Raw genomic sequence first — 27,656 nt, 5'->3', positions numbered from 1 at the left:
ACACAGTTGGTAGACATGTTCCTTGCCCACAAGGAGCTTATAGTCTAGAGGGGGAGACAGACATAAAATAAATTACGGATATGTGTGCAAGTGGTGTGGGGCTGAGGGTGGGGTGAATAAAGGGTACAAATCCAAGTCCAAGGACATGGAAGAAAAGGAAAAAAGCACACCCACTGCTCTTTGCTCTGGACTTCTGGATCCAGTGTTGGCAATGGCACTTTAACAATGATCTGGAGAACTGTAGGCCTAGAGCTTAGTCTGAAGCTTTAGTTGGGGTTGGGGAAGGGAAAGAGACACTGCACTTTGTAACAATCCAGTCCATGTTGCTTCATCTGCCTTTTTATTTTTGGCTGGGCACCGTAAAGTGCTGAGGTAGGTACAAATTCATTAAGTTGGACCCAGTCCCTGTCCCACGTGGGCTCACAGTCTTAATCCTCATTTTACAGATGAGGTAACTGAGGTACAGAGAAGTGAAGTGACTTGCCCAAGTCGACACAGCATTCATTCAGTCATTCATTCCATCGTATTTATTGAGCGCTTACTGTGTGCAACACGCTGTACTAAGCACTTGGGAGAGTACAACAGACGAGTGACAGAGCCGGGATTAGAACCCAGGTCCTTCTGATTCCCAGGCCCTTTCTCTATTCACTAGGCTGTGCTGCTTCTACTAGGCCACACCAGCTCCCAGGGGCTGCACTTATTGGCTCAGCTTCCAAGGTGGGCAGGGAGGAAGGGGAAAACTGAAGGGAAAGAAAAAGGAGGGGAAGAATTGCCCTGACGCAGAAGGAGTTTTGGTAGGGGTGAGGTGGTGGGGGGAAGAGTTAGCAAGCACATAAGTGGCAGAAAGAAACAATCCAGTTTCAGTGGGGTTTAAACTGAATTTTAAAATGAATTAGGAATGGGGAAAGAAAGTGGGTGCAGTGTGGCCTATCAATCAATCAATCCAATGTATTTATTGAGCATTTACTGTGTGCAGAGCACTGTACTAAGTGCTTGGGAGAGTGAAATATAACAAGTAACAAATAGTTAACAAATATAATAATAATAATGATAATAATAATAATAATAATCCAGTAAAACCACCCCAAATCCATTCTCTTTCCTAGACCTTGAGCCCCATGGGACAGGGGCAGGGACTGTGCCTGATTTTAGCCACCCCAGCCTTTGGCACAAAGAAAGCACTTAACCACCAAAACAAGGAAGGAAAGATCCAAAAAATCAACACACCTCAAGTCAACTGTTTCTGGCAGCCGGATGGATCGTCTCGTGGATTTTCTGGCAAACTTCTGGCCTCCTTCAATGCATTTAATTGCCTTCTTAATGTCTCTCACCCAACCATCTCTCTCCTCCAGGTATGCGGCTTGGAAGAAGTGGTCCTGCTGCTTGGGCATGGAGATCTTAAACACGAACTAAGATGAAAATAAAGGTTGCGTTGAATTCCCCATGCTAAGATATTGCTAGGGAGTAGGGCTCTGAGCCTAGTATTGAAACAGAAGTGCTCTTCAAGGAGAGACTTGCAGGCAAGAGATGTTTCTAAACCTAGAGTAGTAACGAGAATGGAGCCTTGCATTTCTGTCTTCACCTCTCAGGCAAGCAAGCATGGGTCAGTTCCCAGGAGTTCAACAGGTCAGCCACATACCAGAGAGATGAAGCAGATAGAGAAGAGTCTGTCAGGGTCAGAATGCCCAAGGTAAGAAATCTTTCAACTAAAGTGGAGCATAAAGACGGTCAGGGTTGAGTGGTTAAAAATAGGCCAGAATTTATAGGGGAGAAGGGCTAAAAGGTGGGTCAGGGATAAAGTCCCTCTTATCCTGGACAGAATCAAAATGATGTCCAGAGGTTAACCCTAATGAAGCTGAATTGTGAGGGCCTATCAATCCATCCATCCATCCCTCCATCTGTACATTTATCTGTCCATCTGTCCAACCAACCACCCATCTGTCCATCCAATTATCCATTCATCTGTCCATCCATCTAGACATTTATCCATCTATTCCTCCATTCATCTCTCCATCCATTTATCCATGCATCTATCTGTCCATCTATCCATTCAGACAGTCATCCATCCATTAAAACCACATGTAGCAAATCCATACCCATCCCTAAAAAATTTCTAAACCCATGGTTTTTTATATACCAAAAGGGGATTGGCAAGAAGGAATCTTCATCACAAAATTCCAGGATAGGGTGAGCTCACTAGTTTCATCCACGCATTCAGGACTAAGGACTGCTTCCATTCAGTTGGTCCAGGAGTTCACCAACTAATGGCAAGCCAGTATAATATTGTGGCATTGTACTCTCCCAAGAGTTTAGTACAGTGCTCTGCACACAGTAAGCACTCATTAAATAAATATAAATGAAAGAATGCTCCCTCCCCCTGAAGGCTGTCTGCCTGGATTCTGGAAGCTATTTAATCCTCTAGAGATGAAACAGCATGGAAAGAGGGCATGGCTGGAATCTGAATACCAAACTGCTCTCCTGAGGTCAGGATCCCTGGACAGGACTCTCGAGCATTGGCTTTAGTTTTTATTAATTGCAGTTCATTGTTCTCATTGACTTTATCTACGGCCATCCAGACTATGAGCCTCATGTACGGCCGCGAGCTGTGTCTGACTTGTTATGTTTGTAGCTGCCCCAACTTATAGCACAGTGCTTGGCACATGTTAAGTTTAATAAATACCATAACTAAGGACTCTGGGGTGGAACTCATGGCATGTGATTCCGAAAACAGAACCGTCCCCAAATTAACTAGTTTGGAGACAAAAGTTATGGTTTTTTTCTATGCAATTTAGGGTTCCAGAGGAAGTCTCAAGTAGAAAAGTGTTTTACAAAAAAACCTCCTTGCAGCTCTGACCATCCATTCTTTAATTCATTCATCCATTCATTAACTCTTCATTCATTCATTCATTCATTTGTTCATTCAGCATCTCAGTTTTCTTAGGATAACAGGTGCTGTGCTACCTGCTAGGGGGTAGGGTACAAAACCTGGAGATATGGTTCTTATCATCAAGATGCTTCCAATTTGGCCAGAGGAAACACCCACTGTCCAATGGATGAAATAAACCCATTTTTAAGTCACTGAACTGTGGCAAATCCTTACCATTCTTTTACCAAACTCCTGGCAGGGGCTGTGCAGACTGCTCCCTTTTAAAGGAATCATTCCTTTAGGACTATTGTCACTTTTCTTCTTGTAGAATTCAATCCCATCTTCGAGTAGCACGACCCACATGGCCTTCCAGGTATTAAACATACTTCCCTGAAATGACACCAAAGAGTTAGAACAAACGGCACCCCCATCCAGAAAGTCTTTTCATCTTCAGCCATTTCATGACCTGGAACCTCTTGCTGTTTGTTCTTGTCACAGTTATCAGTACCTCCTCTTTTGGATCTTGCTATTTCCTTTCTACATAATCGGCTAATGAACTTCTCCCATATTTATGCTCTCTCAGCTCACACTGTATTTTTACAGCTGAGGAAAATGGTGAACCAGCTCTGGGGTCTTTAGCATCCAGGTCCCGGGCTCTGTGTGAGAGGAGACATCTCCTGCATATGAACACTGCAGTTTCCTTTTAGGTTTACGTCTTCCCTGTGTGCCCTCATAGTCGCCAAAACCCCAAGGGTAAGGTGACCAACCAGTCAGTCGACAAAGGATGATAGGTAGAGGAGCCTGCTTGGTACAGTCCAGAAGTTGGAGCACCCAGGTTGGAGTCTGAGATGTGCCACCAGTCTGCCATGGGATCTTGGGAAAGTCATTTAACCTCTCTGTATAGTCTTCCCTGAATAGGCCCTCATTTCTCCTATTTGCCCACACTTCTGTGATGCTTAGGCCCTTTGATCTGTAATAATAATATAATAATTGTGGCATTTGTTAAACACTTACTATGTAGCAGACACTGTACTAAGTGAGGGATAGTATGAGGTAATTGGGTTAGACACAGTCCCTGTCCTACACAGCATTCACTGTCTTAATCCTCATTTCCCAGATGAGGTAACTGAGGCACAGAAAAGTTAAGTGACTTGACCAGGGTCAAAAAGCAGACAAGTGGCAGAGCTGGGATTAGAACCCAGACCCATACTCTAGCCGCTAGACCACTTAGGCCCTTAACATTTACTTGACCTCCAGCCCCACAGAACTTTTGTTCATATCCTCATACTCTCCCATTCCCCTATCTGTATTGTCTGTCTCCCCCTCTAGACTCTAAGCTCCCTGTGGGCAGGGAATGTTTCTATCAACTGTGCTGCATTGGTCTCCCCCAAGTGCTTAATAAAGTGCTTGGTTCACAATAAGTCAATAAATGCCATTGATCAATCAATCTGTCCACCATATCTACTGAGCGCTTACCATGATTGGCTTCCTCATCTGCAAAATGAGGATAATAATATCTACCTCACCGGGTTTTTGCAAAGATAAAAATAAGTAATGTGATAAGGCTTTGGAAATGAAAGCGCTATTCAAGATCAAAGGGTGCTATTATTCTATTTATTGTTTGCAGCACACTAAAAAGTCAAAAGGCTCTTGAAACTAGAAAAAGTCTTACAGCCTTCACACTCATCCGAGGAGAATGTGCGCACAGTCAGTGCTCAATAAATACCATTGATTGATTGATTGTGTCTATTGGCAGTTTTGTAGACATTGGAAGCACCTTGAGGAAAGGACAGGGTAAAATCCAGAATGTGTAATCTAAGGTCATCCAGGTAATAAGAACCTTGTCTCTATAATGGACCTCATCACCTCCTGTGAGGCAGGAAGGAAAAATTTAACTTCATCACCACATAAAAGAGGAAGAGAGGTTGAGAGGTAATTTGAATTTACTCAAGGCTTGGCTGATTATCTTGCTTTGCCCCAGTGCTTGGCACAGAGCATGGGCGCAGTAGATGCATTGCAAATAATGGTAATAGCTGTTGTTATAATCATTATTATTACACTGTCAGGGAATTACTGGATCTGAGTTGGAAAGGAATTAAATTCTTTGTCTGTAACCACTTGTTTCCACTTGGCCCTGGCCAAGATTCCATATTTGCCATCTCAACCAAAATGGGGTTATCGTTCTGTTTCCGATGGATCCTGTTACTTATCTGAGAGCAGCAGAGGGTTTCTATGAAAAGCTACGAGCAGTACAGATAGATGATTGGCCAATCCTTCCCATGCTAACACAAGTCTTCACATTGTCTCAATAAGCTCTTTCAGGGCAGAAACCTTTTGTCTCATACTTTTATTATATTCTCCCAAGGACAGTGCTCTCCAAACTGGAGGCCCTCAGTAAAAACTGGATTATTGATTCATTGTTTCCAGATATTAAAATCGGTCAGATGTGTTTTTGAGTGCTGTGTGCAGAGAACTGTACTAAGGGCTTGGGAGAGTACTACTGAATTGGTAATAATCCATAAACCAATCAATCGTATTTATTGAGTGCTTACTGTTTGCAGAGTGCTTGGGAGAGTACAGTATAATAGAGTTGATCAACATTCCCTACCCAAAAAAGCTTATAATCTAGAGGACAAGATGAGGATGGCAATAATAAAAATAATAATGGCATTTATTAAGCACTTACTACAGGGAACAGTGTATTCATTCATTCAATTGTATTTATTGAGAGCTTACTGTGTGCAGAGCACTGTACTAAGCACTTGGGAAGTACAAGTCAGCAACATATAGAGACAGTCCCTACCCAACAACGGGCTCACAGTCTTGAAGCAGTGTGGCTCCATGGAAAGAGCACGGGCTTGGGAGTCAGAGGTCATGGGTTCAAATCCTGGCTCTGCCAGTTGTCAGCTGTATGAGCTTGGGCAAGTCACTTCACTTCTCCGGGCCTCAGTTACCTCAGCTGTAAAATGGGGAGTAAGACTGTGAGCCCCACATGGGACAACCTGATCACCTTGTATCCTCCCCAGAGCTTAGAACAGTGCTCTGCACATAGTAAGCACTTAACAAATGTCATTATTATTATTATTATTATTATTATCAGAAGGGGGAGGCAGACAACAAAACAAAAGATGTAGACAGGTGTCAAGACCATCAGAATAAATAGGTTGGACACAGTCCCCAACCCCTCCTCCAAGCAGGTGGCCTTTCGCAAACAATCTCTGGAGATAGAGATGAGAGAATTTGGAATGAGGTGTAGTTAGAAAGTTACCTTGGGAGGAGTGAAGAGAGAAGTAGGGGAATAGTGGATGAAGGGAGGAGATATGTAATGAGGAGCGACTTGGTGGAGAACCTTGAAACAGATTGTGAGAATTTTTTGCCTGACTTAGAAAGACAGAAGAAGTCTGTGGAGGATATCGAGGAGCCAAGCCATACTTCAAGAAAATAATCTGTAGCATAAATTAGAGGGGGAGAGACTGGAGGGATGGAGATCGGCAAGAAGGCCGATGCAATTTTCATGCCTCAATATGACCAGAGCTTTTACCAGGATGGTAGCTGTTTGGTTAGAGGTGGAAGGGTGGATGCAGGAGCTACCGTTTAGGAAGAACTGACAGGATTCGGCAGTAGAATAAATGTGAGAGTTGAAGGAGAACAAGGAGGAAAAGATAGTACTGAGGTGGCGGGCTTCTGGGGCAGTGAGGAAGGTGATGTTTTTGACTACAATGGAAGCAGTTGGAAGCAGGAGTGGATTTAGGAGGAAAAATGAAGAGTTCAGTTTCAGACGTGTTGTTTGAGTTTCCAGTGGGATATCCAAGGGGAGAATTCCTGGAGCCAAGAGAAGATGAGGGATTGCAGGCTAAATGAGAGGTCAGGCCTAAAAAGGGTTGTAGCCCTCATGGAGGTGGTATTATCAGAGAAGTTTAGGCAGAGGGAGAATCTGCCTCCTAAAATTACTTCCCATTCCTCTTAATCAATCAGTGGTATTTATTGAGCGCTTACTGTGTGCAGAGCACTGTATTAAGTGCTTAGGAGAATACGATACAATAGAGTTGGTAGACATGACTCCTGCTTGTGAGAAGCTTACAGTCTCCTTATTTGAGTCCCATCCCATCGAGCTCCTACAACTTTGCCGCCAACCCCCGAGGTGAGGGAGGGACTGAATAAGCTCTATTCCCTGATGATCACTACAGGTCCTTCAGTGAAACCTTCATATTTTCCCCCTTCAGATTGGACAAATTCTATCAGGGACTGTCGAGAGGAAGATTTCAGACAGTCTGAGTCAGGCTGATGTTCCACCATGGGAGGAATCCTCAGTATCATGGGACCAGTGGCTTTTTCAGGCCAGATAAACACTTGTCACGTAATCAGGAACCAGGACAATCAAATCTGACAGCCATTATTCAAGTTCTCCTTTGGCCTGAATTCTACCTTCATTCTTCACCCTTTCTCTTCCTCTTCCCTGCTCCAACCACCACAGACAGAAAGAAATGAGAAGCACAGTTGATACTGGCTTTCATTTTGAAGACATTCTGTTTGAATTCAGAGCTTTGAAATACCAGGTTAGGGTCCTTCCTGGTAGTTTTGTTGAATTTAACTCTCCCAGCTTTACCTCTGTTGGAAGAGTCTCCAAAATTACCCCTACAGTCAACCTCCGCCCGCCCTCTGCCAGCCTCCTCTGAATCCAAGAGTGAGGCCTGTCTCCATCGGTACCAAAGTTCTCCAGGAAGCCAAGCCACGGTGGACATTCAGTCTGCTTCAAAGGGTAGGAGTTTGGATTTTACTTTAAAAACCTCTGATATATACCTCACTGTAACCTCAGTTCTCCTCTACTTCCCCTTTTCTTTAGCTTCCCTTTCCACACTCTGGCTGCTTGAACAGAACAACACTCACCATTAAAATGAGACTCGAAACAAAGGCAGAGTATCTATAAGTCACCTAATAAGGTTATTTAAGTCTACCCTGAAACTAGACAATCCAATCCCGCCAATATGGCCCCTTGTTTGCTTCACTGTCTTTTTTTAAAGTTAGATGATCTTCTTCAACTGCCTGCTTCATCATGCTATTTAAAATACCTTCGGAAAGTATTGCTCTCCCCCAGATGACTTCTGAAGGGTATCCTTTTCCCAGGAAGAAATATAGAGAGAGTGCAGATAATGAGAGGAAAAGAGAACAAGCCCCTGATAAGTCTTCAGGATCCTACTGGTTTCTTTAGATAGTTTCCACACCCATCATCACGGAAATGTGCTCCACATTAGGGATGTAGATATGAATACAATGAAACATATCGTAAAGAAAATATCTGCTATTTCAGCTACTAGTGGTTTTGATCAGTGTGGTTCCTCTTCCTAGACACAAGAACTGCCCAAAAGAATTCTGATCTGACTAATCCATCCACCCTAACGTGGTTGTTTGAGTGACGGGGTTGGGTGGGGGCAGGAGGGTAGAGAATGTGAGAATAAACACTCCCTTCCTTCCCCTAAACACACACACACTCTTTCTCTTTCTTTCTCTCTCTCTCTCTCTCTCTCTCTCACGCACACACACAAACAGACATACACGCACACCCCTCCACACACACACTTTTAGTTCTGTCTCTATTTCTCCCTGTCTTTCACTTTTTCTCTTTCTCTAGCTCTTGCTCTCTCATTCTGTCTGTGTTCTCTCCCAACTGCTAATGTGTTTTGATTCCCTTGGGTCTGTATACAGCTCGCAGGCTGCAGTCTGCACACCAAAGGTTGACTGCCCAATGTCTTTAGTAAGTTGATACCCTTGTCAAGAGAGGTTTGAGGATATCACTTCCTGGTTTGCAGTTATTTATTGCATTGGGTTACTCTTTTAATCTCCTACAGGTGTCGGCCTTCTCAGGAGCACAGTTTGTGTTTTGATTCTAGGTTCCCTCTACATAATGAATTATCTGGGTAATGCAGTTCATTCTCTCTAGACTGTAAACTCCTCTGGGTGGGAAATGAGTCTACTAACTCAGTTATATTGTATTCTCCCCAAGTGCTTAGCACAGTACTCTTGAACACAGCAAACTCTCAATTAATACGACTGAATGATTTCGGGCCCCAAAATGCACTTTGGGGATCTGCAATACAAATTTTCCCAATTTTGCATGCCACAAGTAAAAACTTTTTGTTACTTGAAACAGCTGGATAATTAGGAGCCAAGGGAATGGTCTGGATAATATGAACCAATGTTTATCAAGCCAATAGACTCTATTTTGAACCCATTCCGTGGCTCCACCACAACGGTGACTCTCCACTTGTGCATGACAAGATAACTCTATCAGATGATAGAGAAATATATCTGAATTTCTGACACATCTGGGAACATTTCAGTAAAACAGAAAACCTGAAATGTCATTGCTCAAAGCTAAATGAATGTGCCACAACCCACTTACCCCCAACACTTATTTGCAGGAGGTACGAAGAGGAGACTCCATCAATTTCTCATCTCTTCAGTCGGTCAGTCAGTCAGTCGTATTTATTGAGCAGTTACCGTGTCCAGATCAGTGTACTAAGCGTTTGGGAGAGTACGATACAACAATATAACAGGCACATTCCCTGCCCACAGCAAACTTATAGTTGAAAGGGGAGATAGACATTAATATAAATGAATAGAGCCCTCAGCCTTGTCATTGCAAAGATGAGGTGAGCATAATTTTAATCCAAAGAGAATGAAGAGGATATTTTTCGTGCTATGTTATACAACTCTATTGATCCCAAATATTAAAAATTAGGAAATAGCCAGACCAAATAGATTTTTCACCTAGCGCTGAGCAGATGAGTGAATATACCACTAATAATGAATTATGTATGATGAAAGTATGTAGTGCTTTGTTTCCATTGAGGCAAAAATGGTCCTGAACAGGATCTGATTCATGCCCACGTACCCCCGTGAGATTTCCATTTAACAAATCAGGAAACTGAAGAACCGAGAGGTTAAGTGATTTGTCCAAGATCACACAGCAAAGCAAGGGCTTAGCCGGCACTAAAACCTGGTTTGAATCACACCCTTTTATTACCACTATTACCTAATCAGTGTGCTATCGTTCATTCATCAATTATAATAGTAATGGTATTTGTTAAGCCCATACTTGGTGCCAAACACCGTGCTAAGTGCTGGAGCAGATACAAGATAATCAGATTGGGCAAAGTTCCTGTTCCATACTAGTTTCAAAGCCTAAGGGGGAGGGGAAACAGGTATTTAATCCCCAATTTACAGGTGAGGGAACTGAGGCACAGAGAAGGTAAGTGATTTGTGCAAGGTCATACAGCAGACAAATGGCAGAGTGGGGAAGAGAACCCAGGTCTTCTGATGCCCAGTCATTGTGCTCGATTACACTAGGCCACCTGCCAGCTTTCATTATTTTCTGGGACTTTTTGTTGTCTGATTGAAAATTTACTTTACAAATCAAAGTGCATTAATCTGTGAAAAAAAATCCTTCAATATGTGAGAGATTATTTTAAGCATAAAATTCACTGGCTACCAAGGCAAAATAAACAAGAGCCCTTCTTCCTTCCAAAGTTACCCAGGAGGAAAAGAAATAAAATCAACAAGTGTTTTGTCTAGCCCACCACAAATCGTTATTGACTTTACGTATGTAGTCCTCGACAATCCTCAAGGCTTCAAGACAATCTTCAATCTTTGAGGAGTCAGAAGGACCTGGGTTCTAATTCTGATTCTGCCACTTGTCTACTGTGTGACCTTGGGTAAGTCACTTAGCTTCAGGTCCCTCATCTGTAAAATGGGGATGTGATACTGTGAGCCCCATGTGGGAAGTGGACTGTGTCCAACCTGATTAGCTTGTATCTACTCCAGTGCTTAGTGCAGTGTTTGGCTTATAGAAGGCACTTAACAAATATCGCAAAAAAGGCTGTTCTAAAATACTCTTATTTTCAGGATCCATTAGCCTAGTCTGACCCCAGCCAAACCCTCATTCATCTAAACAAAAAATCCCAAGCCGGTTTTAAAATTGTAACACAAGTGGCTTTGCTTTCATCCCAATCACAGGACAATTTGCCACTTGTCTGCCCTTTCCTCTCCATCCAAACTGCTACCACATTAATCCAAGCATTTATCCTATCCCGCCTTGATAAATGTAACAGCTTCCTAGCTGACCCCCTGTCTCTCCACACTCCAGTCCATATTTCACTTTGCTGATCAGATCATTTTTCTACAAAAACATTCAGACCATATTTCCCTACTCCTCAAGAACCTCTGGGGTTGCCCATCTACCTCTGCAGAAACAGAGACTCCTCACCATCAGTTTTAAAGCCCTCAATCATCTTCCTCACCTCACTACTCTCCTACTACAAGGCAGCCCGCACACTTCACTCCCCTGATGCTAATCTTCTCACTGTACCTCGACTTCATCTATCTTGCTGCCAGCCACTCACCTACAACCTGCCTGTGGCCTGGAATGCCCTCCCTATTCATATCTGACAATTATTCTCCCTCCCAACCCTCTTCAAAGCCTTACTGAAGGCACATCTCCTCCAAGCGGCCTTTTCTGACTATTCCTCTTTTCCTTTTCTTCCACTCCTTTCTGCATCATTCTGACTTGCTCCCTTTATTCATCCCCACTCCCAGCCCCACAGCACTTATGTACATATCTGTAATTTTATTTATCTATATTAATGTCTACCTCCCCCCTTAAACTGTGAACTCATTGTGGACAGGGTATCTGCCATACTGTTATATTGTACTCTCCCAAGCACTTAGTACAGTGCTCTGCATGCAATAAGTGCTCAATAAATATGATTGACAAATATCTGCCTGGTCCCTAGGACATGTGCTAGGAAGAAAGAGATATATCCAGCCATTTTCCCTTTATTAATTATCATTCCCTCCTAATCAGGCTCAACTAGGACCAAAATTCTATCATGTCTATAGTATTGTTATTATTATTACCATTATTATTATTATTATTATTATTGTTTTATTTGCTAAGTGCTTACTATGTGCCAAGCACCGCTCTAAGAGCTGGGATAGATACAGTTCATCAGAAACGAATCCTCACTGAATCCCCATTTTAAAGTTGAGGACACTGAGGCACAGAGAAGGTAAGCGACTCGTTCAAAGTCACACATCAGGCAAGTGGCAGAGCCAGAATTAGAACTCAGGGCCTCTGACTCTTAGGCCCATGCTTTTCTCACTAGGTCACACTGCTCTTCTTTATTCTGTTTCTACTTCTGTAACACTAACTGCCAATAAAATTGCCATTGTGGAGATTATGGGGATTTGTGACACATGGACCTTGCGTGTTTTGGGAAAGGATTATTTTCCTTTAAAATGCCTGTCCTCTCCCAATTCTGCATTTGTCACATCCAATCCTCAGCACCAAACAAACCCTTAAATAGAGAGTGTGGGTGGGCAAAGCAGCATTTATGAAACCAGGACTCTGACCGGTGCCCTACTTAGAAACCTGAATCATCAAAACCCCCAGGAAAACGGAAATCCCAGAGGCCTTTCCTCTGCTGCCACTCTAGCAAATCTGAGATCTGTCCCTCACCCAGGCAGAGAGCAACAAGATGAAAGGCCTGCTGGCTCCTAGACAGCAGCTGTTAATTCCGGGAAACTTCCCAGCCGATCAGGAGGTGCCCACAAGGACACGTGAGAACAGATTGAAAAGCCTGCTTTCCTTTCACCAAAACAAGGCTAGACATAGCCATGAGCCGGCGGGGAGGACGCTGAATAAATGGTAGCGGGACTCGATCAGCACAGCTACAATGGTTGGAACCCTGGAGGAGCATGAAAAACAGCAAGAAACGAAGGCAGCCTCTGTACAGTAAACTGGAATTAGGAAACAGAAAGCAAGGAGGACAGAGGAAATTGTTGAGCGGTGCAGTGCAACGAAACCTCGGGCAATGCTGCGTCCCAGAAGAAAACTGAGAGTGAATTGTCACAGGCAAGCCGGCGTGACTTACTGCAATCGAGAAAGGAGAGGCTCTTTTGGAGCAGAAGCATCACAAGAACATCTAAACTGAGTGTGCCTAATGCAGTTTATACTGTGCATTTCCAAATGGACCTTTTCAGTCACACACGTCCATGGGTGGCCTTTATTGTCAGTGGCATCTTCTTCAAGAGCAAAGGATAGGTATATACATACATATACACACACACACAAGCATATACTCGGTCTCCACATTGGTTTTGCTGGGTGTCACTCAGCAAACCAGCATGTAGCAAACCTAGTGGATAGGGCATGGGCCTGGGAATAATAATAATAATAATAATAATGGCATTTATTAAGTGCTTACAATGTGCAAATCACTGTTCTAAGAACTGGGGAGGTTACAAGGTGATCAGGTTGTCCCACGGGGGGCTCACAGTCTTAATCCCCATTTTACAGATGAGGTACTGAGGCACAGAGAAGTGAAGTGACTTGCGCAAAGTCATGCAGCTGACAATTGGCGGAGCCGGGGTTTGAACCCATGACCTCTGACTCCAAAGCCACTGAGCCACGCTGCTCCGGGTTCTAATCTTGGCTCTACCACTTGTCAGCTGTATGATCCTGGGCAAGCCTCGGTTACCTCATCTGTAAACTGGGGATATGGGCTGTGTCCAACCTGATTACCTTGCATCTACCCCAGAGCTTAGGACAGTGACTGGCACATAGTAATACGATTTTAAAAACCCAAATATTTCAACCCCTCGCTTTTATTTACTAATCTCTATAATAGGACTCTAGCTACCTCAAAGGAGTCCAAGAGGAAATGTCAGTCAAGAATTTTTTAGCTTCTTAGAGGAAAGCAGCTAGATGAAAAGAATCTAAGCAATCTGACGTACCATACGTCTTTCTTTAAAGTCCCCTTAAAAATCCCACCTCCTCCATCATGCCTTCCCTGATTAATCCCAACACCCCAGGCCATAGTAACCCAACGGCCACTTATTTGGCCCCTAGCAAGAAGCCCATCTGACCCGCAGATCCCTGGGCTACTTGTTCACTGTGGGGAGGCTCGGGGGCAGAGGGAACCTCGTGAGGACACAATGGAATGGAGGATGCAGTGGGAAAACACACACACACACACAAACACACAAACACACACTCATGCCTAATGGGGGAAGACAGGCCACACTTATGATGTTCCGGGCATGGTGGGAGAAGGCCCCTTTCCTGCCCTGAAGGAGCTGCCAATCTGAGTCAGTTGTATTTAGCGCTTACTGTGTGCAGAGCACTGTACTAAGCACTTGGGAAAGCACAATACAGAAGCAGTGAAGCAGCGTGGCTCAGTGGAAAGAGCAAGGGCTTTGGAGTCAGAGGTCATGGGTTCAAATCCTGGCTCCACCAATTGTCAGCTGTGTGACTTTGGGCAAGTCACTTAACTTCTCTGGACCTCAGTTCCCTCATCTGTAAAATGGGGATGAAGTCTGTGAGCCCCACGTGGGACAACTTGATTACCTTGTATCCTCCCCAGTGCTTAGAACAGTGTTTTGCACATAGTAAGTGCTTAACAAGTGCCATTATTATTATTATTATTCTAGCACTTACAAATTCATTGATACCCATTCTTAGTAAATTCAACTGTATATTTATGTATTTACTCTGATTACTGGACTTCCAGTCCATTACTGTACTTCCCAAGTGCTTAGTACAGTGCTCTGCACACAGTAAGTGCTCAATAAATACGATCGAATGAATTACTGGACAAGCAGTGTGGCCTAATGAATGCAGCATGAATCTGGGAGTCAGAAGGACCTGAGTTCTAATCCCAGCTCCACCATTTGTTTGCCATTTGACTACAGACAAGTCACTTAGCTTCTCTGTGCCTCATTTACCTCTTCTGTAAAATGGAGATTAAGACTATGAGCCCCATGTGGAACAAGAACTGTATCCAACCTGGTTATCTTGTATCTACCCCTCCATTTAGTACAGTGCTTGGCACATAGTAAGCGCTTAACAAATACCATTACTCTATTTGTAAATCTTTCTACAAATAGAGCCTCCCATTAGCATGTAAGATCATCTTGCCTAGGGAATATGCTTTTATTTCTTTTGTAGTTTCCCAAGTGTTTACTACAGGGCATTACACTCATTGGGCATTCAATAAATACCATTACTACTACTACTACTACTACTACTACTACTACTACTACTACTACTACTACTACTACTACTACTACTACTACTACTACTACTACTACTACTACTAGAGAAGCAGCATGGCTCAGTGGAAAGAGCATGGGCTTGGGAGTCAGAGGTCATGGGTTCAAATCCCTCCTCCACCACTTGTCAACTGTGTGACTTTGGGCAAGTCACTTAACTTCTCTGTGCCTCAGTAACCTTATCTGTAAAATGGGGATTAAGATTGTGGGCCCCACGTGGCACGAACTGATCACCTTATATCCTCCCCAGCGCTTAGTACAGTGCTTTGCACATAGTAAGCGCTTAACAAATGCCATCATTATTATTATTACTACTACTAATTTAAGACCCCATAAAGAAAACAGAGAATCAAAAAATCATTAAAATGGGGAAAGGACCTCTTAGAGCTCCCCTGGTCCTGTCTCCAATCCATCCAGGACCAACTTTTAGTTCTTCAGTCAATCAACCATTATTGAGCACTTACTTTGTGCAGAGCACTGCACTAAGTGCTCAGGAGAGTATAATATAACAGAATTGGTAGACACGTTCCTTACCCACAGTGAGCTTACAGTCTAGATGGGGAGACAGACATTAATAAAAATAAATAAAATTACGGATATGTACGTAAGTGCTGTGGGGCTGAGGGAGGGGAAAATAAAGGGAGCAAATCCAAGCACAAAGGTGATGCAGAAAGATCTCCAGGAATCCAGACAGCCTGACTTCTCTTTAAAGCCATATCCAGGGCTTTATCACCCTAGCCAAGTAAGTTTTTCTAATGCTTAACCTAAAGGATTCAAAAGGAGTCAAGTCCTTTTCCTCTTGTTGTATTCTCAGTTGGCAAGGAGAATTCTCTCTCCATAAAAAACCAACCGTATGCTTAAGGACAATTATAAATTCCTCTTCTTGCTGCCCTACTTCCCTTAGCCATTTCTTTTCCAAATTAAACAACCTCAATTCTGTCAGTCTTTCCTCATAGGACTCTTCTCCATCACTTTAACCACTTTGGTCACTCTTCCCTGTCTCCTCTCCAGTTGCTCCAAATCCTTTTAAAGATGGTGTCCCAAACTGGACTTAAAACTCTTTATATGGGGCAGATGAAGACAGACGCTACCTCCCATCTCACTTGTCTCTCCCTACTGAGAGTTTGAGGCTAAGAGACTCAATTTCCCTGTTTTTATTGACTGAACAGTTCCTTTCCTGTAAAAAAAAGATTCTAATCCTAGCTGTGCCAATTCTCTGCTGGGTGACTTTGGGCAAGTTTCTTAACTTCTCTGGGCCTTGGTTTCTTCAACTGTAGAATGGTGATTCAACACCAATCCTCCCTTCTGCTTAGACAGTGAGTCCCATATGGGACAGGGACCGTGCCCAACCTGATTAACTTGTATTTTACCCCAGCACTTATTATTAAGAGGGGAAAAAAATGACCATCCTCCTCTCGGAGGAATTTTCTTGGAACAATAATATCATTCCTTTGATATGGGATTCTCTTATTCATTCATTCAATCGTATTTATTGAGCGCTGAATGTGTGCAAACGTGTACCAAAATATTATGAAACAATGATAGTATGAAACAAGCAAAAAGAAAATGTGTCCCAAATCTGCCCTTATCTGGCCCCAGATTTCCTGCTGGCTGGGAACTGTACAAAATTGGTCCTCACCTTTTTCACGAGGTAGCCTTCTCTGATGCGCTTCGGCTCCATGTCTGCCCAATCCTCTCTGCACTCTGGTCGCCAAGGAAGCCCGAACACATCTGGCAGACCAGGCAGTGGGAGGCGGGGGACTCTTTCTACAATAGTGTCACTTTGAAATTTCCGCCCTGCCCACCAGTCACATGGGGGAGAGTCTGCTTCCCCTTACTGAGTTGGAAGCCGCGAATAAGGAAGCGAGGAGCAAGATGCCTATTCACTGCGCTCATTTTTGGGGAACAAGTCTCATAAAAAAGGACAGCCGAGTTAAAAAAAAATTTCCCAGATGTCATATGAGAGGAATAATATTTCCAAAGGAAAAGCAGACGGGACAGAAGGGGAAATGAGAAAAGGGAATCTCCAGGTTGCTCAGATGGTCTAGAATTGAAGAGACCCCTCGAGCCCTCTCTCTCTGAAATAAGAAAATAAATGGGGCCACTCGCCTTGTTAGGGTTTAGAGTCGTGGACGTGTATAGCTTGCAGTGGATGATTTTGATCTGCGCAGCATATCTAATTAGAATGGATAGAAACTCTATCATCCTCATCTACTCCAATAACCAAGCACCCTCTTCTGATAACAGAAATGTGATGAGGGATGTACATTTTTACTTTCCATTCAAAGCCTGGCCATCAGTGTATTGATTATTGAGATCTCCATTCCCCAGCCTGCCCAGGCGACTGGCAGCCACTGGCCTTCTGACCCGCCCACCTGCCTCCTGAATTTTCTTCTTTGGGCCAGCTGCTCAGCCCCCTGGCCACCTTGGCCACCTTGGCCATTGACGGAGGATCACAATTATGCTGCTTCCAAAGCTTCCAGGGAATGCAGCACTGTACTAAGCACTTGGGAGGATAACAATATAACAGAATTCATAGGCACGTTCCCTGCCCACAAAGTGTTTTCAGTCTAGAGGTGAGGACAAACACTAAAATAAATTAGGATAGGCACATAAGTGAATAAAGGGAGAAAATTCATGTGCAAGGGTGGATGCAGGGGGGAGAGGGAGAAGGGGATATGAGGGCTTAGTCTCCTCTGGGAAGAGATGTGCTTTTAATAAGATGTTGAAGGCGGGGAAAGTGATTGTCCGATACGAAGGGGGAGGGAGAATTGTAGGAGAGGACGTAAATCGACCAGAACAGGGCTAATGTATAAAAATCAGCACTTAGAACAGTGCTTTGCACATAGTAAGTGCTTAATAAATGCCATTATTATTATTATTATTAATCAGGGGCTTTGTTACAGCTTCTTGGTTAAATCCATTCAGCGTGGTCCTTGAAAGACTGATGCAGGAGGAAGCTGCTTACCTGTGATGTGTTTACAAATGGCCTGACTTCACCTTCCTCTTTCTCCTTTGCTGCCAGGAACCTGTTTGAATTACGGAAGGTTCGGAGGGGAGAGTTTCATATCCCCACGTTTTAGTTGGGGAGGCGAGGTGGTGAGGGAGAGAGAAGAGGAAGAGAGAAAGGAGAGGGGAGAGAAAGGTAGATATATGGATGTGTGCATGTATGGGTATATATATGCTTGAGTAATTTGCACCTTGCTGTTGCAGAAAAGGAATGGAACTGGGAGAGGCACCGAATTTGAGGATGGGGTGGAAAGAGACATTAATGCAGTCCTCATTATTTTATTCAAAGGCGATTTTCACCGATTTTGGGCCGTGAAGGAGCTGAACAGGAGCAGTGGACAAAACTGAGAATGAGCTGCTACAGAGATAGAGGGCTAAGACCCCTAAAAGGAAGCAGAGAAGCACCGTGGATCAGTGGAAAGAGCACGGGCTTGGGAGTCAGAGGTCATGGGTTCAAATCCCGGCTCCGCCACTTGTCAGCTGTGTGACTTTGGGCAAGTCACTAAACTTCTCTGTGCTTCAGTTACCTCATCTGTAAACTGGGAATTTCTATTGTGAGCCCCACAGGGGACAACCTGATCACCTTGTATCCTCCCCAGCGCTTAGAACGGTGCTTTGCACATAGCAAGCGCTTAACAAATACCAAACTTATTTAAAAACCAGTATTCTATTTCCCGCCTTAAACTCCAGGGTCAAGTCCCTTGCATTCCCAAGAAATGTTACTTCTCGGAACCACATTCACAGCTCTCTGGCCTAATCATTATGCCGTGTTGTTGCTGGAGGGCTGGTCACTGCTGATCTCCTGTTGGGAGCTTGTGAAATCAGATAATCCAGTTGCTGTTGGGAAAATGTAGGGAATAAATGCTTAGAGGAAAATCAAGAGTCCTTTGCCAAACATCCTCACTCTCTGCCAAGCCGGCTGGAAGGAACCGGGAGTCTAATCCAAATCGGCAAATCCACTCAAAAGCCCATATTCCAGGCCAGTGCCAGATGTGTTTTTGAAGTCTAGCAATTTTAGATTGCTAGCAACCTAGCAAGTGTGTTTTTAAAATAAACACACCCAGAAGGCAAGAGGTGGGACTGTTAGCTAATGTTCTATCCAGCACAAAACCCTCGCTGCCTCCTGAACTTCGCACGGGGTTATTTTTAGAGGACAAGATTTCACACATCGAAAAAAGTCACATGATCCTTCTAAAGTCAACCTAGATTTCTAAAAGCAAACCCCGGGGGTGGGAGGGGGGCGAAGGCGAACTTCCCCAGCAAAGAAGAATGGGAAGGCTGAGGAGGGAGTGTTTGAGGGGCCAAATGAGAAGAAATTGGGGGGCCAGTTGGCAGCAGAAGTAGCACCCAAGGTTATCAGGGCCTACCAAGAGTATCACCTCGATGGTGGTGATATCTGGGTTATCATCACCAGAGAGGCTGTGCTCCTTAAAGTTCATCCATTGTTTTCAGTTTCGTGTCAGAGCTGATAACTGTAAAGTGCTTGCTCACCATAGCTAAATTCTAAAGCTGAGGAGCTTGGCCCTAGGATTTCTAATTTCAGTTTTCTCGCCAGCTCATTGGGTAGTTTGGGTTTATACCTCCTCGTCTGAACGAAGAGAAGACAATTTTTTCTATTGTGACCTTTCAAGGCTGTTGTGATAATGATAATAATGATGGTATGTATTAAACGCTCACTATGTGCCAAGCACTGTTCATTCACTTATTCATTCAATCATATTTACTGAGCACTTACTGTGTGCAGACCATTGTACTAAGAGCTTGGGAAGTACAAGTTGGCAACATATCGAGATCAATCAATCAATCAATAAATAAATCATATTTATTGAGCGCTTACTGTGTGCAGAGCACTGTACTAAGCACTTGGGAAGCACAAGTTGGCAACATATAGAGACAGCCCCTACCCAACAGTGGGCTCACAGTCTAGAAGGGGGAGACAGAGAACAAAACCAAACATATTAACAAAATAAAATAAATAGAATAGATATGTACAAGTAAAATAAATAAATAGAGTAATAAATATGTACAAACATATATACATATATACAGGTGCTGTGGGGAAGGGAAGGAGGTAAGACGGGGGGATGGAGAGGGGGGAAAGGAAGGAGGGGGCTCAGTCCTTCAGAGACGGTCCTTCTAAGCACTGGGGAGGTTACAAGGTGATGAGGTTGTCCCACGGTGGGGCTCACAGTCTTAATCCCCATTTTACAGATGAGGTAAATGAGGCCCAGAGAAGTGAAGTGACTTGCCCAAAGTCACACAGCTGGCAACTGGCGGAGGCAGAATTTGAACCCATGACCTCTGACTTCAAAGCCCGGGCTCTTTCCACGGAGCCACGCTGCACTGTGAACGTTTTTCCAGGGTAATTAAAATTCGGGTAAAAAAAATAATTTGGAGTAAGTACTTGATAAATAATATTACTACTGCTTAATTGCTTCCTTCTATTTACACAAGATTTTCTCAATTCATGGTCTCTGGTCTTGGGCAATTGCACCCTCTAGAGTTTCAAACCTGCTCGATATTTTAGGGATCTTGGCGGGAGATCATTTGAAAAGCAAAACATTTCCCATCTTCCGCATTTTACCGATATCCATCTTGAATAGAGAACGCTTAATTTGTATGCCTTTCAACCACACCCTCACGCGGGTGAAGTTCAAGTGAAATTCAAGTAAAGTCCATGCCTAGGGAATAGAGCACAGGCTTGTATTAGGATATAATAATAATAATAATAATAATAATAATAATAATGGCATTTGTTAAGCGCTTACTATGTGCAAAGCACTGTTCTAAGCACTGGGGAGGATACAAGGAGGATACAAGCAACTGGGTTATCTGATTTCACAAGCTCCCAACAGGAGATCAGCAGTGCCCAGCCCTCCAGCAACAACACGGCATAATGGTTAGGCCAGAGAGCTGTGAATGTGGTTCTGAGGAGTAACATTTCTTGGGAATGCAAGGGACTTGACCCTGGAGTTTAAGGCGGGAAATAGAATACTGGTTTTTAAATAAATTTGGTATTTGTTAAGCGCTTACTACGTGCAAAGCACTGTTCTAAGCGCTGGGGAGGATGCAAGGAGATCAGGTTGCCCCACGCGGGGCTCACAGTCTTCATCCCCATTTTCCAGATGAGGTAACTGAAGCACAGAGAAGTTTAGTGACTTGTCCAAAGTCACACAGCTGATGAGCAGTGGAGCCAGGATTAGAACTCATGATCTCTGACTCCCAAGCCCGGGCTCTTTCCATTGACAGTGCTGTGCCCACAGTAAGCGTTCAATAAATACAACTGAATGAATGAATGAATGCGGTGGAGCCAGGATTAGAACCCATGACCTCTGACTCCCAAGCCCGGGCTCTTTCCATTGACAGTGCTGTGCCCACAGTAAGCGCTCAATAAATGCGACTGAATGAATGAATGAATGACACCAGGCCCGGAGCTCCAGTCCTCTTCTTCAGAAGGACCTGAGTTCTACAATCCTAGCTCCACCATTTGTCTGCTGTGTGACCTCGGGCAAGTCACTTAACTTCTCCGTGCCTGTTAGTTTATCTGTAAAATGGGATTAAGACTGTCAACCCCATATGGGATCCGTGTCCAATCTGATTAGTTTTTATCTATCCCAGCACTTAGAACAGTGCCTGGCGCGTAGTAAGCACTTAAGAAATACCTTTACAAAATCAAAATAAAAAAGTGAGCACTCTTGTCAATGTTAAGTGCCTAGTCAAGGTTAAGGAGGGCATTATTCTATGTGTAGTTAGCAAATACAATAGTGGGAGACGGAGAAGAACTGAGTTGGTCAAGCAATCTATTATATATATTAATTTCTGTGTGCAAGGCACTGTACTAAGAACTTGGGAGAAACAGCATGGCTCAGTGGAAAGAACATGGGTTCAAATCCCAACTCCGCCAACTGTCAGCTGTGTGACTTTGGGCGGGTCACTTAACTTCCCTGTGCCTCAGTTACCTCATCTGGAAAATGGGGGTTAAAACTGTGAACCCCCCGCGGGACAACCTCATCACCTTGTAACCTCCCCAGCGCTTAGAACAGTGCTTTGCACATAGTAAGCATTTAAAAAGAACCATAATTATTATTATTATTACATTATAACAGCGTTGGTAGACATGTTCCCTACCCACAACAAACTTACAGTCTAGAGGGGACATCAAACATTCTAAACAGTCAAGCAAAGGCCCAGGGCACTTGGGAGAGTGGGAGTTTGGTTTGATTAGTGGAGTAAGTCAGTATTTGTTAGTCCTGCGAAGATACTTGCCTACCATTACATGTAACCATTCAGGAAAATACGGTAAAATTGGGAGGCACAATAATTACACTATTTCAGTGCTTACTGTGTGCCAGGCACTGTACTAAGTGCTTAGGTGGATACAGGCAAATTGGGTTGGATAGTCGCTGTCCCACGTGGGGCTCAGTAATAATAATGATGGCATTTATTAAGCGCTTTCTATGTGCAAAGCACTGTTCTAAGTGCTGGAGAGGTTACAAGGTGATCAGGTTGTCCCACGGGGGGCTCACAGTCATAATTGTACATATTTACTATTTTTTTTTATTTTGTTAATGATGTGCATTTAGCTTTAATTCTATTTGTTCTGACGACTTGACTCCTGTCCACATGTTTTGTTTTGTTGTCTGTCTCCCCCTTCTAGACTGTGAGCCCGTTGTTGGGTAGGGACCATCTCTATATGTTGCCGACTTGCTGAGCCGGATGATTAAAATTAGCCTGTCTGCTCTTCAGCTGCGTGGGAAGGCAAACAGAGCTCTCTGAGAGCGGGGAGGAAGAAGCAGCCAAAGGTTAGAGTTTAGGTTGCCGGTCACAGGCAGGACCAGGCACCCATCTAAATTTGGGGTCCGCTTTCAAGGTACTAGAGTTGTGGGCTACCCAGTGAAACACTCAGTAGATTGGGTTTATTCAAAAGAAGAATAATTGTGTACTTGGATGTGTTCATCGCTAGAGCATTATGGTGTTCAAAAATCTATGACCTGGTGCTGAATGGTAACTATATCTAAGAGAATCCGTGCTGTTTTCCAACGGATTTCACTGGAGCAGGAAGATTCGGGCTCAAGCTGTGTAACGAAGGGACCTTCAGCTACAAGGTATTAATTACTCTCCCCTCCTTCAAAGCCTTCCTGAAGGCCCATCTCCTCCCAGATGCCTTCCCTGACAAAGCCCTCCTTTCCTCTTCTCCCACTCTCTTCTGCATCACCCTGACTTGCTCCCTTTATTCATCTCCCCTCCCATACCCACAGCACTTATATACTACTAATAATAGTAATAATAATGGTATTCGTTACGAGCTTACTATGTGCCAGGCACTATACTAAGTGCTGGGGTGGCTACAAACAAATCGGGTTGGACACAATCCCCGTCCCACATGGGGCTCACAGTCTGAATCCCCACTTGACAGATGAGGTAACTGAGGCACAAAGAAGTGAAGTGACTTGCCCAAGGTCACACAGCAGACAAGGGGTGGAGCTGGAATTAGAAACCATGACCTTCTAACTTCCAGGCCCGTGCTCTATCCATTATGCCATGCTGCAGATAAGTACAGATATATACACATCTATAATTTTATTTATTTATATTAATGTCTATTTCCCCCTCTACACTGCAAGCTCGTTGTGGGCAGGGAATGTGTCTGTTAAATGGTCATAGTATACTGTCCCAAGGGCTTAGTATAGTGCTCTGCACATAATAAGTGCTCAGTAAATATGATTACCTGACTGGCATGCTTTTCACCACTCAGATACAGGACTGTCCAAAACAATAATAATAATAATAATAATGGCATTTATTAAGCACTTACTATGTGCCAAGCACTGTTCTAAGCACTGTGGAGGATACAAGGTGATCAGATTGTCCCACGTGGGGCTCACAGTCTTAATCCCCAATGACAGAGCTTGCAATTTGGCCATGCTTAGTACATGTGCTTAATACGGTGCTCTGCACACAGTAAGTGCTCAGTGAATATGACTGATTGATTTGCTTCTCTATGCCTCAGTTACCGCTCTGTAAAATGGGGATTGTGACTGTGAATACCACCCGGGACATGGACTGTGTCCAACCTGATTAACTTTTCAATCATTTCATTCATTCAATCGTATTTATTGAGCGCTTACTGTGTGCAGAGCACTGGACTAAGCGCTTGGGAAGTCCAAGTTGGCAACATATAGAGACGGTCCCTACCCAACAGCAGGCTCACAGTCTAGAAGGGGGAGACAGACAACAAAACAAAACATATTAACAAAATAAAACAAATAGAATAAATATGTACCAAAAAAATAAACTAATAAAATAAAATTAATTAATTTTAAAAATAATAAAAAATAAATTTATTTGTTAATAAAATTAATTAACTTGTTTCTACCCCAGCACTTAGTAGAGTGCCTGGCACCTAGTAAGTGCTTAACCAACACCATTAAAAAAATTACCATGGCATATTATTCCTAAACTCAGGCCAAGTTCTAATTGTCTCCTGGAACCCTGAAACCATGCACTTTCAGTCCCACGGTTCTTGGTTTCAATATCTCACTCCACAGAATGCTATATACTAAATACATTCACTTTGCAGAAATTCTCGACCCAAGAAAAATTGGCAGTGGCCTCTGGAATGCCTGCAGCTCACATAGGAAATGCTGAAGGAGGGAGGAAAGCCCTGTGTATTATTTTTCTTAAAATCTTAGATTTTTCTGAAGCTGTGGAATAAACTATCAGCTTTCTTGAAGAAAATAAGTTTCTGTTCCTCCTCACAGCATTCTTAGAATCTTTTTCCCCTTCAATTTTCCCTCTAGACTCTAAGCTCATTGTGTGCTGGGAATGTGTCTGTTTATTGTACTTCTCCAAGCACTTAGTACAGTGCTCTGCACAAAGTGCTCAAAAGGTACAATTGACTGACTGATTTACTTTTGTGAAAGCACTTTAGCTCAAGTGAGAACTTCTTTTAGTGTCTCTCATGTTGCCATTTGATGTTTCCATTGTGAGGAGCCGCTCAATCCAATGTTTAGCCACTGCCCTGTATTCAACTCTCTCACTGGCCAGAAATACAAAGTCCTGACAGCCCTAAAACGACCATAGGTTGCCATGCTAATGACCCTATCAATTAATCACTGATAGCCACTGAGTACCTACTGCAAAAAATAACCCCCACCATACTAAGTGCTCAGGTGAATAAGGCAAGACACCTGTTCCCTGCCTTCCAGGAGCTTGCAGTTCGATTTAAAAAATCCTGTCACTTTAGATCAGGATTGGGGAAATTTTTAATCTTAAATATAAGATTTTCCTCTGGTAAACGAAAACAACATCCTCAACCATGTCTGCTGAGTACCTATTGTGTGCACAGCATTGTCCCAGGAACGTAGGGATTAGGTAGAAGTACTCTACAAAACAATCTCTGCCCTCCAGAAGTGTACAATCTGTTGGGAACGATAATTGTGTTAATCAATCATCCTCATTTTAAGCTATCTTTCCAACCTGTCAGATCAATCAATGGCTTTTATTAACAACAGAGAGCAGAATACTGGACTAAAGGCTCGGTAGACTATAACGGAAGCTCAACATATATTCCTTACCCTCAATATAATGGGCTATGCCTTCTATATCCACTTTCCCTGATAAAGGAGAAGGATGGACTCACCTTAAAGTTAAACCCACATAATTAATATGTGAGAAATTCTTTGAGATCACCCTGCAATGAAATGTGCTGTGTAAAGGGGTGTGGCCTAGAGGATAGGGCTTGGGCCTGGAAGTAAGACCTTGGGCAAGAACTGGTGTGACCTTGGGCAAGTCAATTAACTTCTCTGTGCCTCAGTTACCTCATCTGTAAAATGGGGATTAAGATTGTGAGCCCATGTGAGACAGGGACTGTGTCTAACCTGATTTGCTTGTATCCACCCTAGCACTTAGAACAGTCTCTGGCACATAGTAAGGATTGAACAAATACCATAGTTTTTATTATTACTAGGCCAATAATACAGGCAGGATTCTTATTTTCTTTGAAGTAAATTTATAGCATTTCATTTCTAAGGAGTGCAAAAGGGATCTGAAGATTGCAGTAAAACTAGGGTGATTTCATAAAAGAAAATGTCCCAAAGCAACTGTATCTAATCGATGCTCTGTCCAGTCTGCAAAACAATGTGACGTGAACAGGTACACTCAGTTCTTTCATAACGTGTGTTTTCACTGTTAGAACACTATTCGAGAATTAAGGACCGTCTACTTATGTGAAGTCAGAGGAAGCGGTTGTCTGCATGCAGTATCAATTCAGGTAACTCAATTTCTCTTAATATTCTAGGCGAACTGAATGTTTTGCAACAACCAGTTAATCCCTGGTGTTGGAGAAGAGATATTTTGTCTTGAAATAAAAGTACAAACTATCCAAACTGAAGGAGCGACCAAATGCCAAGCTCCTGGTGCAACGTTCTGCAGAAGGGTTGCATCCAATACATAAATTTGATGACCGTGATGGTGGTTTTACAAAAATTGAGAATTGACTTTAAAGTGATTTAAAGAAAAACTACACGAGTTCACGGGCCCCAGAAGACTAATGTGATAAATCGGAGCCATTATATACAGGCAGTCAGATCTAAATAGTGATCAGAAAAAAAAGAAAAGGTAAATGACATCTCCGGTGAGTCAGGTGAGGTTGAGTTCTCGTAACTGTCCGCTTTCATGGTGCTGAAGCAGGTGTTGGTTTTTCGGTATCCTGGAGTCATGGCAAAAAAAAATGATCCAGCATGGTATTTTTAGAATTAGATAATGAGCGACCCTTAGTCTTTATCTTAGTCCCTACAAACTATAACCTATTCTGAAACCAAGCCCCAAACGTTCTTACTTCTGGGATTTAAACTGCAACTGAGCCAGGATGGTTTTTGTTTTCCGTCTATCAGGGCCAAGACATGTCAGATAATCTTCTGTCAGGAACTGCTTACTTTTGTCATGCAAGGTGGAGATAATAATAATAATAATAATGATGGTATTTATTAAGCACTGCAAAGCACTTCCCTAAGTGTTGGGGAGGTTACAAGGTGATCAGGTTGTCCCCTGTGGGGCTCACGGTCTTAATCCCCATTATACAGATGAGGTAACTGAGGCACAGAGAAGTTGTGTGACTTGCTCAAAGTCACACAGCCGACAGTTGGCCGGTTTTTGAACCCATGACGTCTGACTCCAAAGCCCGGGCTCTTTCCACTGAGCCACGCTTGTGTGTGTCCATCCTATAATCATCTGGAAAGCAGCTTGGCCCAGTGGGAAGAACACAGACCTGGGAGCCGGAAGACCTGGGTTCTAAACCTGCATCCCCAATTTACCTGCTGTGTGACTTGAGGCAAGTCACTTAACTTCTTTGCGCCTCGGTTTCCTCATCCGTAAAATGGGGATTCAATAACTGTTCTCCTTCCTACTTAGACTTTGAGCCCCATGTGGGACAGGGACCGTGTCTAACCTGTTTGACTTGCATCGGCCACGGTGCTTAGAACAGCGCTTGACACATAGCAGGTGCTTAGCCAATGCCATGATCATCATCATCATTCTGTAGCAAGTTTAACCACAAAGGAGAAATAAACACATAAACTATGCCCAGCCCTGCTCTCTCTCTCTCTCCCACTCGTCCCTCCCCCAACCTACCCCCACACTCACACATACACAGTGTTTTCGGTAACAGTTTTTA

The 27,656-nt window shown here is 43.4% G+C and overlaps 1 protein-coding gene across 1 annotated transcript in view; it reads right to left on the bottom strand.

The window, feature by feature from the left end:
- Positions 1-16,683, bottom strand: part of PLEK (pleckstrin) — a 29,927-nt gene extending 13,244 nt beyond the window's left edge. Inside the window, exons 1-3 of the mRNA XM_038751484.1 lie at positions 16,614-16,683; positions 3,101-3,256; positions 1,228-1,409 (exon numbers count right to left, since the gene is read on the bottom strand). Coding sequence (XP_038607412.1) covers positions 1,228-1,409; positions 3,101-3,256; positions 16,614-16,655 — 380 coding nt within the window. The 5' untranslated portion in view covers positions 16,656-16,683. The remainder of the gene's footprint in view (positions 1-1,227; positions 1,410-3,100; positions 3,257-16,613) is intronic.
- Positions 16,684-27,656: the final 10,973 nt, after the last annotated feature.

Source organism: Tachyglossus aculeatus, chromosome 9, assembly GCF_015852505.1.
Source record: "Tachyglossus aculeatus isolate mTacAcu1 chromosome 9, mTacAcu1.pri, whole genome shotgun sequence".
NCBI lineage: Eukaryota > Metazoa > Chordata > Mammalia > Monotremata > Tachyglossidae > Tachyglossus > Tachyglossus aculeatus.
The sequence above is the reverse complement of the archived record's forward strand: the minus strand, read 5'-3'. Positions and strand labels throughout refer to the sequence as shown.